The sequence below is a fragment of the Ammospiza nelsoni genome, chromosome 2, assembly GCF_027579445.1.
Source record: "Ammospiza nelsoni isolate bAmmNel1 chromosome 2, bAmmNel1.pri, whole genome shotgun sequence".
In the NCBI taxonomy this organism is placed as follows: domain Eukaryota; kingdom Metazoa; phylum Chordata; class Aves; order Passeriformes; family Passerellidae; genus Ammospiza; species Ammospiza nelsoni.
In genome coordinates, this window is record NC_080634.1 from 24918187 (window position 1) to 24931225 (window position 13039).

Below are 13039 nucleotides of genomic sequence, written 5' to 3' on the forward strand. Positions count from 1 at the left end.
GAACAAAGGAAAGTTGTGGGGGTTTTCAAACAGTTTTGACAGTTTTCAAACTTGCTTGACAGAGTGCCAAAGAACTGGTTATTTTATCAGCTACATCTTATGCAATGCACACAGCCTACCAGCTGAAGAAGCAAATTTCCACTGTTTGCAATCACCATTCAAGACAAAACTATGACACTCTCCTGATGCTCACAGGAAGACTCACCATGAAATAAGAAGTTAGAGGCTACCTGATAGCATTCTGCTTATTTTCTCCTTACACTGCATACAATTTTTTTTCCCCTGTGATGAAATACTGCAAATGAGAGTTGGACATTAAGTACAGAGAATTGTCTTTGTGGTTGGTTCTGCCTTGCAAATTTTCAACGAACAGGATCAGGCCACTGTGCAGCTGAGGAAAATTCAATGTAATCACCAGCTGTCACTCGAGTGAAACTGAGTTTTGTTTGAAGACCAAAGAAGCAAAATTTCTTAAGCATTAGGAAAGTGTCTTTTGCAGAGATATCGCACGTTTCCTGGAAGAGTTTAAAATGCCTTTTTTTTTTAATGGCAGCTGTTTTGCAACAGGAAGCAAGCAATTTGAAAATTACAAAATGTCATTTTATAAACTTGCATTTGTTCAGGAAAGTCTATTAGCAGGGAAGAGTTTAGTCTGTTTATAGGAGCAGTTCTGAATGACAGATCTTCATCAAATTATTCCATTTTATCAGATCGTCCAGTATGGTTGAGATCACTGTGTCCCAAGAGAAACTCCTGTAAACCAACACAGCCCCATGAGCTGTTCTGCCTCTATAAAGTCTTCAGCTGAAAATCCGAACACAGCAAGAAAACCCAGGCCTCACTATTGTCAAGTTCTAGAAATTCCTGATTCATTTCCTAAGACCCATTTCTAAAAAAAGAAGTATTTTCCAGTGATGAATTCAAAGCACTTTAAAAAAATTCTCATTTTTCTTCCCTGTCTTGTCTAAAGGATGATGATTTCCATGTTGATGTTCTCCAAGCTGTGGTTTTACTAATGAACTGATGATAATAATAATTACAGCAAACATATAACACACAAGGTGTCAATTTTTCTGTTGAAGTGGGCTAAATTCCACTAATTCTGTCCTTCTACATCCACAAGGTCAAAACCAGAAATTAGTCAAGTCACCTGGCTTTTACGTGCCTTGACGTCTTTATGCACAAGAAGGAAATAATTTGTCTGTCCTGTTGTTCAAAGAGCCTTTGCAATGTAGAATGCAGCTGTCAGAATGCAGCTGCATTCTACTTTGAAATGACAATAACTGTTTCAAAGGGCGGAAGAAAAGGAAATCCTCTAAATTGTGCCTAGGCACAGAATTTCCACTGCAATCAGGCTCTGCATCTGCAGTGAACAGAGCCCATTGTTCTCTGGAAAACGCTGCACTTTGATATCTGAAACACTTTCAAATGTCAGAGTGCACCAAATTCACAAATCAAGAGAAACTAAGGTTGTTAAGATCATGGACAAATACATCTCTGTATGTGATTGTATGAAAGGTACCATCACAGAACAGCAGAGCACTGCAGCAGCCAAGAGGGAGAGCACATCTTGGGTGGAGAAAAGCAGGTTTCCCTTTGGGAATTTACTGCTCCCTGTCCACAGCAGCCGGGTCTCACACAATTAGAAACCAGACACCAGAATGCAGAATACTGAAACGCTGCCATTTGATGACAAGGAAAGCTGGTCTCCACTGATTAGCAGGTGTAAAGCCAAAGTGCTGTTTGACTAATAACTGCAGGATATTTCAGAACATTTGTCCCTTTACCTCAGCTTCTGCCACAACAGCAGTATGCCTGCCCAGTTTCACAATGCACACAACCACTTCCAGGGCACTGCTTGCACATGAGTGGAGTACAGGGGGTGACACAAATACAGTCCAAACTGATTCCACTAAAAGTTACTACCTTTTTCTTTCTGTGGCCATGAGATGACTTGTAAAAGGTTTTATCTGAGTAGGCATATACATTAAAACTTACTGAAGTAACATGATTAAGTGGAAGCAACATAGTACTAAAGGTTGGTCAAGCTTCCTAACCCAAAATCCATTACTTTCAGAATCTAATTAAAATGCTGAGGCTAAAGTCCAGCTTATAGGTCAGTATTAGAATCCACCAGAAGACATCTTTTATATTCTGACTTTGCTCCTGGGAAAAGATGTTCTGAACAGCTTTAAGATTGGTCAGGTGCATAAAGTCATGGCATCCAACAGTCACATAACTCAGCCCTTTCCCAGGATCCTGTGTCCACATGAGCAGCACTCATTCCCAAACATCTGTTCTCCTATCACCTCCCAGCTGCCAAATTATTCTTAATGCATTTTAGGGAACTGCCACAATGCAGGGTATATGAGTGGAAAAATTAGTGGGTTTTGAAGTATGACAGAAACCAACAGGACTCTGTAACACTTCAAAGCCAGAGAAGAAAGGTCCTACACTTCAAGGGCACAGGAGAAGAGCAAGAGAGGCAGTGTTTGGGGAAATAATGGAAACAGTTATTACATAGCTGGTTATTGAACATCTAAGACAACAATAACATAAAAATTTGTCAAGAACAAATCTTTTCCTGACACAGTGAGCAAGGGAGAAGCCACAGTTGTGACAAAAAGGCAACTGATAAGGCTTTTAATCTGACACCTGAGAATCTGATAAGCTGAATAAGGCATTGTGGCCTAAACTAAAGAGCAGTTACATCTATCATAAGAAGGTGTAATGAGGAATACTTCCCTGGCCAACTGGGAGTCAGATGGTGCTCCACAATGATCTGCCATGCACCTGCTTTATTGCAGATTTTTCTTACTACTCTGAAAATGACACTGAGAAAGCACACTTCCAGAATCTGGGCTGACAACTAAGGTGTGGGAAAGATTGCAAGCATCTTAGAAGTAGAAATCAGCATGATAATATGAAAATTCTATAGAAACAAATGCAAAGTATTACAATAAAAATTCAAATATGAGGGGAGAAATTGGCCAAATCACAGGAAATCTGATATATTTTAGGTTGTAGTGAGAGTGCAAAACAGTTCAGGAAAAAAACAAATATGTTAACTTTGACAATATGAAGATGTGAGACACAAGAAACAAATATTTTGCTCTGTTCAGCAGCAGTGGAACACAATGTAGCTGGGAAGAAACCTGCAGGTTAAACACCACATTCAGAGAAAACTACAGGCAGAGTGGAAAATGACTACATTTTAAAACCACAGTTACCAGAAGAAAACTATTAAGAGAACAGAATTTGTTTACGGAAGAAAAATGTGAAATGAGGAAAGGGCAAAGTTAAAATCTTCAAGTACTTCTACAAATAAAAGACAAAATGGAATATCTTTAACCACAAAGAACAGAACAAATAATCATTTCCAGCACAGAATAGAACAGGAAAAAACTCAGCAACCTATAAAAATCATCATGCAATGAAATTATGACAATTTATCATGTAGTTCCTATCACTGAAGGCTTTCACAAGAAATTAAACAAATATGCCATGAAACATTTTGTTAGAGGTTGCTATAAGGTTTCGAACTGCTTAATGAAGTTAAGTTGGTGTCACCTCAGAAATAAAAGGAGGTTAGAAACACGTCAAACTCAGTGACAATCAATGTAAACAAAGCAAATGCTTTACCTAAGGTACAACTCACAAAGCAGGATTTCTGCCGACTCAATACGGGGAGTTGAAAATTACAGTTTTACCTGGATTAAACAGAACACTTGTAACCCCTTTATCTGAAAACAAACAGTGGCATTTCTATGTAAGTGGCAAATAGCGATCTTTAGTTAATGCTTCAAAAGCAAGGTGCAAAATAAGCAGCTGGAGGGGCTGGGGAAAATCTGAGGTGCTGAGGACAGGTGTGTAAGGATGGACCCACCCACAGGCACATGTCCCTGGCTACAGCATGTGTCCTGCATATGAGTTTGAGTACAAAATGCAGCTCAAAACTGTTGATTTTTTAATCAGCTCTATAACACTGGGGTTGCACACCATCTTGGGCAACGGGGACCCAGTTGAGTTTCATTATAACCACAGAGTATGCTATGATGAGAGGGAACCACAAGGACCGTCGAGTGGAACTCAGGCCCTGCGCATGGCAGCTTCCAGAGTCACTCCCTATGTGTGAGAGCATTGTCCAAATACTTCTCGAACTCTGACCAATTCCCTGGGGAGCCTGTTCCAGTGTCCAACCACCCTCCTGGAGATTAAAATGCAAACTGGATTTTTCTTATTACTGCCCCTGCAATGGCATCCTGTCGTCTGCTCTGCATTACTACACAGCAGATCCAGTCAAGAATAAAGACTGTGGCACCTGAAACGTATTGTCTCTTCCAAATGCACCACTGCCTTCCCGCCCGGTCTCCCGAGCTCCTGGCACAGTCTATTCCCAACTCAGGGCGGCTCCGGGGCGGGCAGCAGCAGCAGCTTCCCAACAGCCGGGCACCAACGAGCCCGAACGGCCCCTTCAAACACCCCCGGCTGCGCCCCGCGGGCCCCTCAGCCGAGGGCCGGGCGGAGCCGGGCGCGTCCCTCCCGCGGCCCGGAGGGGCTCTGCCCGCGGAACCGCCGCTGTCCCCGGCCCCGTGTCCCCGCTCACCATGGCGATGACGGTAATGAGGATGATGACGGCCGCGACGGCGATGCCCGGCCCGCCCCTGCCCCGGCAACCGAAGCGCCACGCCCGGGCCCGCGATTGGGCGGGAGCGGACACGACACGCGGGGCGCCCCGCCCGCCGCCGGACGCGGAAGCCGCCGAGGTGACAACAGTGAGGGCTGTCGCGACATCGCTGCTGCGGGCCGGTCTGTCGGGGCCGGGGCAGGGGGCCCGGGGAGCTGGGCGGGCAGTGGCTGTGCGAGGCCCTGGATCCTGCGGGGCTCGGCGTCCTGAGAGGTAATGATGCAAGCAGTGAGGGAGAGGGAGGAGGAGGGGACATGTTGGGAGGCTTGCAGTGCTCCCGCACGTAACTGGCCAGATTGTAGCGTGAACTCCGAAGGAGGAAGATCACCGGCAGGGCTTGTCTGATGGAGGAGATAAGCCCAAATGCTCCTAATCAGTCTTTCGTTGAGTATTCTGGCCTCTTCCTGAGCAGCTATGCTTTTATCCTCCTCGTTCTCATCAAGTAAAGAGAGATCCTGAGTCAGAAGGAACGAACAGCAGTGGTGATTAACAGCTAATGCTATTAAGTAAGGAAACACACAACTCCAGTTGTAGAAGCAACAGATGGTGAGACATCCCTGTATCTGTAGTTTGAGAAAGCTCAAGGACGAAAAGGTCCTTCTGTTAATCACAAAAGATAAACCTGCCTGACACAAAACAAATCTTTAGTCTAGAAACCCGAAAGTAGCAGTGTGCTCACTGCTGCCATTTTGTTTTTACGGCAGAGAGTTGCTGCGATGGAAGTTAAAAAGCTGTAGTTAAACCATTTCAGTTATTGTTACAGGGAAAGGAAGCAAGAGTCCTGGGGATCTCCCTTGAATAATGGGGAGAATCCCTTTTTTCAGGGAAAAAAAGCCAGCCAAATAAGATAGGAGTGTACTGATCTCAAAGGAACTTAGACCCTAGAAAAGAGGGATGAGTGACTTGTATAATTGAGAGTGGATGGCTCTGTGGATGAATGTGGCAATGGCCAATACCTTTGGTGGGTAAGGGAGAAAATGGCCAGGATGGTGGTTTGGGCCAAACTGGAGGTCAGCTTTTGTTGTTAGTTAAACTAACCATGTGCACCCCCTCAGGGCACTGACTCCTTCTTTGACTGAGAATTGGCCCTATCAAAAAGGTTGTTTCAGCAAGCAGGACTGAAGGAATTGTGCAGCTGCCAATTTTCCTCCTCACCTCTTCATATGCTTGAAGCACAGTGTGGGATTTCTTTTTCTTGTGGTTCTGGGATTATTTTAGGTTATCTTGGCATGGTCATGCAGTTGTACTGTGGGAGTATTACAGACTTTGAAAGTGTAAGATGGGGGTTCACTGAAAAAAGGAGGGAGGGAGACTAGAAAAAAAAAGAGGAATGGAAACTAAACAAGATGAGGAGCAATGCAAAGGAGTTAAAGTGCAGCTCTTGGTGAAAAAAAGACACAAGTGCCAGAAGACTCACAATCTTCTCCTTTTAACTCTGTGTGTTTTGGTGTAGTTTTTATAATTTTGTGTTTTCCCCGTTTGTTTTGATGTGTTTTTTTTTCACTGTGCTACTGAACTGGAGTTTTGAGGTTTTACTAGAAAACAGGATAATCCAAGATTAACTGCTGCAGTTACCTTGCTAAAGACTTTTTTTTCCCCCTCTCCTTTTTTCTTCCTCAGACTTACCTGGTTAGGAAGAGCTGACTGCTAAAGAGAAAATGACATCTCTAGAAAAAGGTAGGTTGTTCATATGACATCTAAGCAGATGGATTAAAAAAGTACTTTAACTGGAATTCTAAACATCAGAGTTACACTGTATACCAGGCTCCTTTCATTTAAACTTACTCCTTTTATGTAGCTATGAGGAAGTAGTTCTGTGACTTCATTATTGCAGTGAAAACCAGAGCTGCCTGGATGGAAGAGCAATTGAATGTAGTTTTTCTAATCCAGCTTGATATTGAAAAATAAGATTGTCACTGGTACTGTGATCTGTCTGTACACTTGTCTGACAGCCTCCTCTGGTATTTAGAACCTGTTGGTACTGATTCAGCAAACTTGAAAGTAAGGCAATTAATGGTGTTATTACAGCATTTTTGAAATCCATTAATATTTGGATAGAAGACACAAGCTCACATTACTGTCTGCGGTATGAGAAAAAAAAAGCAGAATGTGTAGCCATGCCCTCAGAAACTTTGTATCTCTCACCCATTGTGAGGAAACAGTACTACAATAATTCATTCAGCTGAAAACTTAGTGGACTTAAATAAAATTATTTCAGTAAATGTCATGTATATTGGGGACTATAGAGCAGAATGTAGCATTACTGGGAATGCTGGAGTCTGTAGTTCAGAAGTGGAGCAGGACTGGGTTGTTGGCTTTTCTAAAACCTTCACTAGGGCAGCTAAAATCTGTTAGTACTTAAAAGTCTGCTAAACTTCTTAAGGTGTTAGTAGCTGTCTGGGTAATAACTGTTTTTCATTTTCTTCTTGCTTTTTAAATGAAACTGCTCTGATTCTGCCAGCTCCCAAAACCTGATTTTGTTTTCAGTCCATAAGTAATGTTGTCAAGAAGTTTTTTTTTCCAGGAAAGTTCTTTTTTGTGTCTGCATTTAATCTTGTATGGCAGCAGCAAATTGAAATAAATGCAATTCAGATCAATGTTTGTGTCTTGTACTGCTGTTGTTAATGAGCAGTGCACATTTGAGTAAGGGCTTACTGTGAGGGTGGTGAAACACTGGAACAGGCTCCCAGGGAAGTTGGGGATGCCCCATCCCTGGAAGTGTTCAAGAACAGGTTGGACAGGGCCCTGAGCAACCTGGTCTAGTGGAAGGTGACCCTGCTTACAGCAGGGGTGTTGTAACAAGATAATCGTGAAGGTCCCTTCCAGTCCAAACCATTTTATGATTTTCTGACTTGTGCTTGATAATCACTATTACAATGGACTATTTGACACATGCAGTGTACAATTAAAATCTCCAACTCTGAAGTGCATAAATTAAGGGAAGACTTACAGTGATGCTATAACCAAGTGAAATGTGGTAAACTTTTCCTCCACAATTTCTAAATTTCAGTTGATGATGCCTCAGCACCCATTCGAGGACCTGGAGATGGCATGGAAACAGAGCAAACAGCTGGAGCAGTGGAAGTTATCACTGGAGCCAACACTGCAAGCCATCACATCCACCACAGCCCCCATAAAAAGACAGCTTCTTCCCTGAGTCCTGGAGTTCTGCAGCTGGGGAAAGTACATGCAGATAAATCAGTGGAGATTGAAGCTATTAGAATATTAGTCCCCAAAGCAGCCATCACCCATGTTGTTCCAACTAAAAATGCTAAGGTAGCTAAATCTGTGGGACATAAAGGAGACACATTCCATGAGTCAGATGGAGCCACAGATTCCAAGAAAGAACAGATAGAGCTGAAAAACGCACTTGAAAAGCTAAAGAATTCAGAAAAGCGGTTGTTACAAGATAAAGAAGGTCTCTCTAATCAGCTGCGTATACAGACCGAGGTAAGAAGTTAAAGGTATTTTCTCTCCCACAGCTGAACTGTTTTGGTTTATAGAAGCAGTTTGTGAATGTGAGGAAAGAGAACTGCTATGACACTTTAGCCTTGAAATAAATACGTTCCCTTTTGAACTTATCAGCTAAGATATAGAATAGAAGTACATCAAAGTATTCCAGTGCTGCTTCTCTGACAACAGATGAAAGAGTCAAAGACTTAGCTAGGAGAAACACACTAGATAGCTGCAGAGAAATGAATCTTTCATGAGGAAAGACTTTGCTCCTTAATCTCTAAATGGAAAGTGTTATGCCAACCTTAGAAAGGTTGACTATAACTTCCTACTTCATACACATGTGGATGTCTTGTCTTACCCTTTGTTATCTTACTGATTCAGGACCTGAATACTACTGAAACTTTGTTTCCTGCAGTAGGCTTTCATTCTTCCTCTTTGACTCTGAGAATTTAAACCACAAGGTGTTGGATGTACATTAGGCTCAAATGTTTATGCTTGCCTGGACACATCCCATTCTGGAAAGAGAAAGACAGTTTACTGTTAGCAATTTGCAATAAGTTGCACTGCATTCTCAAGAGTGTTTATTCTCTATAGATAGTTACAAAAGAGTCTGGTCTAATTCTAGGTCAATCGGGAGTTGAAGAAATTACTTGTTGCTTCTGTTGGGGATGATCTGCAGTATCACTTTGAACGGATGGCTCGTGAGAAGAACCAGCTCATCCTAGAAAACGAAGTCCTGGGCCGGAATATGGCTCAGTTGTCGGAGCAGTTGGAGCGCATGTCTATACAATGTGATGTGTGGAGAAGCAAGTTCCTAGCAAGCAGGTATTCGCTCTCATGGAGCTGTCCTAACAGCATTCTCCTTCAGTCTTTCATCACATACACTCATTGCAGTGTGGTTTCATATGCAGAGGACAGCCACAAGAGCCATAGTGATACCTACTGTGAAATCTGAGAATACAGGAAAGGTGTAAAGAAAGTACGCTCCTTGTAAATCTGAATTAGTCCTGCTTTTCAGAGCTAATACAGTGAGTCCTAGCCCTCCTAAAATCTCAACTACAGCTCTTGTCAAGAAAGTAAGAGAAGCTCTTAATTTTAATAAAAATGCATGCAGTTTAGGGTATAAAAATGTCTTCTAAGGCATCTGACTTCTCTTAGTTAGGTAGTTGGTTGGTTTTTACCCCCACCCCTCAAGAATGGTACAGTCATCAATTTGAGAAGTTGTTGATGTGTTTAGGAGCTCTGCTTATAGTGAGTTGGCGATCTGCTATAGAAGAAAGAGTAGGGCGACCTCTTTATTAAACACTGGCTGTGTTACTGCTCAGGACATTACTGTTACTTCTTTAACCATAAAAGCAGGTCTGAAAGTCAAAATCCTATTTGACAGTGACTTTAAACTTGCTTAGTTGTCTTACCAGATCTGTAAATAGTGTTCTAGGACTTTTAATTTTCTACTATACTTGGATATAATTGAATGAATTATGATGCTTAATGCATATCATAGAAGACCTTACTGCTTGAAGAAAATGGCAATAGAATACAGTCTTCTCCCTTTAATTTGCTGGAGAAGTTTCAGCATATGGGGTGAATGGTAACTTGTGTAACATATGGGGTGTAACGGTAATTGTAAGTCTTAGCAAGAGTTACTAGGTAAACTTGGAGGGTTTTTAACATTATGAGGAGCTCTGACATCAGAGCTGTGAGTCTCAGCAGTGTGGTTGAAGTAACACTCTTCAATATTGTAACATTCTGATTCATTTTTATCTCCTATTTCTAACTGGTGGTTATTTAAAATGTTATTCTGGTTTTTGCATTTGGAATATCACAGGCATTTGAAATGCCTGTTGGAGGGGTAGTGCCAAGCCTCATGGTATAGCAAATGTGACAACAGCTGTCTCCTTTGTAGCTCTTAAACACTCATATCTGGCATCTGGTGATAGCCCCTGGGTAGGGCAAAGAGGTAAATGAATGCAGTCTATAGCCATAGCTTCCATTTTTAGAGAAGAGTGAACAGACGTGATTACAACATACTTGTGAGAATTGTTAATAAAAGAAAAATGTATTTAGCTTTTTCTTTCACAGGAACCTTGTCAATGTACACTTTCTCAAGGTGTTTTGAAATGTCTGTTATTAGATTTATATTAAGTGACCTAAGATTGTTTAAACTCAGTCAAAACATAATCTTGCACTGGTGTTGGCTGTAGTTGAACAGAAATTATTCCTTATTAGGTTGATATAGGCTCTGCATGGGAGAGGGGACAGAGAACAGCAGACAGTTTGAGCAGACAAATTATGGTCTGTAGTAGAAAAATTGACTTTCAAGCTGTTCACTTGCACTACTGACTGGAGATTTCCTTTGCAGGGTGATGGCTGATGAACTGACCAATACCAGAGCAATTCTTCAGCGCCAAACCAGGGATGCACAAAGTGCAATCCAGGACTTGCTGAATGAACGTGATCAGTTCCGTCAAGAGATGATTGATACACACAAGTATGATTTTTCCAATCCAGATTATCTCTGTGCAAACTTCATTTTTGTCAGTTTATTTTAGGCTAGAGGAGAATCAAATAACTTTCCCTTCTTCCTCTGATATTCCACAAAAATCAATTAATGCTGATGTATAGTATGGTCACTCTCCAGTCTTAGAGCTGAAAGAGCAAAAGTAATAGAGTACTTGCTTCATTCTCTAGAGGTCTGAGGTCTTAAGGGTAATAAACTATGGAACTGACATACCTCACATCCTCAGGCTTTCTTTCTTTAATCACTTACTGACTTGACTTCAAGTCTTCTCTGTTTCCTTGCAAAATATCAAAGAAGTGATTCTTCTACCTACATGAACTTTATAGTGCTTATTCTGCCAGATGTCAAATAAGTGTTCCCGGGATTAATCACCTGTGTTGGTGAGGCCTTGCCTTGGAGAATAGCCCATTTGTCTCCTTGTTCTTAAACACTTTTTTTGGTCCATTTCTTTGGTTTAAGGTTTAGCTTATGCAGTAAGCCTTGGGAAGAGATGATTCCTCTGAAGTATGCTGGGTGCTGGTTATACAATATAGAATATACAAACCCCACTAGCAGTGCTTCTTTTCTTTCTGCACAGGCTGCTGGAGGAGCTCATGGTGTCTCTTCAGTGGGGGAGACAACAGACATACTATCCTAGTGCCCAGCCTTACACTACAACAGAGCTAGCAGCTGTGAACTGTAAGCTAGCCAAAGCTGTAAGCTCACATCTTCTAGGAAATGTTGGCACTAACAGTCCAAAAAAGACTTCAGCAGCTGTGGAGTTTTGCAATACCCCTGCTGAGAAAATGGCTGAAATGGTAAGAGCTCTTGATGCATGTTAATCTTTATATTAAAGTTCTGGGTGAACAGATGTTTCATTTTCACGTTGGAAAAAAGATGACAAATGGCTTTTGAGCAGAAATCCTAGCTCTTAAGAGAAAGAAAAAGCACATTAAATTGTATAAAAGTATTTTCAGTGTCAATTTCTCCATCCTTAGATGCTACGTGTACTGGATCCAGCTGCACATCCAGAAACATCAACAGAAGTTTCTTTTTCTGAGACTTCTCCATCTTCTTTCCTTTCTACAAAGAAAAGTATTGGAAGGTTTCACCCATATACAAGATATGAAGATGTCACCTTCAATTGTTGCAATCACTGTCAAGGAGAGCTGATAGCCCTTTAAAAGCCCAGCCAAGGAAGGTGCATCTGCATTCTTTCTGAAGAATTACACTAGTTGATGTTCAGCAGGCTTCCCTTTGTCCTTTTTCCGTAACGGGTAGGTTTGGCATTGGAAATTATTCAGTTTCTGCTTCTCTACCTCTTGAAGTTAGGGATTGACAGGATTTCCATAGTCTCTGGGATGCTTCTACCACTTCTCAGTGGGGAAAGCTGCTTATTTTCTTATACAAAGGCAAGACGAAAAACATTATGCTGGTCTAATTTATAGAGCATAGAGATGCTCTTGACTATTTGACATTTATAGTCTTATTAGCAAATCCTAATGAATTTCCCTTTAGAGGGAGACAGAAGTGTAACCGTACCAAAGCAAATGAAGTGCTGATCAGTTATGTCTAAATTTAAAGTAATGGTAAATGGTTTTTAATTTTAGCCAAGGTAATGAACAGCCAGCCCTCAAGTCTATGTTCTACCTTTTAAATTTAGTTATAAAAAGGAGTATGTGCAATGATTCTTCATAGCTGTAAGTTCTGTAAGCAAGAGTATATGCAATGTCAGCCCTCCTGTCAAGGAGATAAAGCTTGAATGAACTCTAGCTATAATATATAAGTAGTAACTGCTTTCAAGTGGGTTTTAGAAAACTCTGTGGGGTGAGGTTTTTCTTGTGTTGCCATAGAGCTGAAATAATGGCTTTTCCATTGTTTCAGCTTCTAGAGTGAAGTTGCTGCATAGCTGATCCTCAGCAAGGGCAGACTGACATACTTCTTTAGTACACAGCATTGAATCCTGGCCTGGCATTAGGACTCTGTCCTTGCCCAAGGTCTTCCTGAGAATTATGGGAAGGTGAAGACAAGCACTAAGTTTGCATAGGTACTGTTAAAAAAAAAGTATTTTTTTACTTGTGTGACTTTATAATCTTGATGTAGATTTGAAGTTCTTTACATAGGTTTGAAGAGAACTTTTAGGAGACATCTGCTAAATCCACAGAAGCCTATTTAAGTTTCTTAGTTTGACCCCCAAATTTACCATATGAAGCTGTCTAGTTTAGGGAGAAGGTTTCTGAAATGGTTGCTTTTACCCAGTTTTCTTTTGAGTCTCATACCCAGGATCAGAATATGTAAGCTGTAAGTTCTTGCTGTTGCTGCTTCTGATTTGGTTTACATGAAGAAAGCTACAATAAACTTCCTTTGCTTGCTTTCAAGCTGTAATTCTGGATTTA

The 13039-nt window shown here is 41.4% G+C and overlaps 2 protein-coding genes across 2 annotated transcripts in view; one reads left to right on the forward strand and one right to left on the reverse strand.

Annotated features, from left to right (window-relative positions):
* The window catches only part of NME7 (NME/NM23 family member 7), an 88741-nt gene extending 84083 nt beyond the window's left edge, over positions 1-4658 (reverse strand). Inside the window, exon 1 of the mRNA XM_059466649.1 lies at positions 4607-4658. Within this exon, the coding sequence (XP_059322632.1) occupies positions 4607-4609 (3 nt within the window). The 5' untranslated portion in view covers positions 4610-4658. The remainder of the gene's footprint in view (positions 1-4606) is intronic.
* An 89-nt stretch (positions 4659-4747) lies between these two features.
* Positions 4748-13021, forward strand: BLZF1 (basic leucine zipper nuclear factor 1). The gene is made up of 7 exons (XM_059466216.1): positions 4748-4900; positions 6308-6364; positions 7698-8137; positions 8769-8968; positions 10506-10634; positions 11242-11461; positions 11642-13021. Exons 2-7 carry the CDS (start codon positions 6346-6348, stop codon positions 11825-11827), a joined length of 1194 nt encoding a protein of 397 aa, XP_059322199.1. The 5' UTR covers positions 4748-4900; positions 6308-6345; the 3' UTR covers positions 11828-13021.
* Positions 13022-13039: the final 18 nt, after the last annotated feature.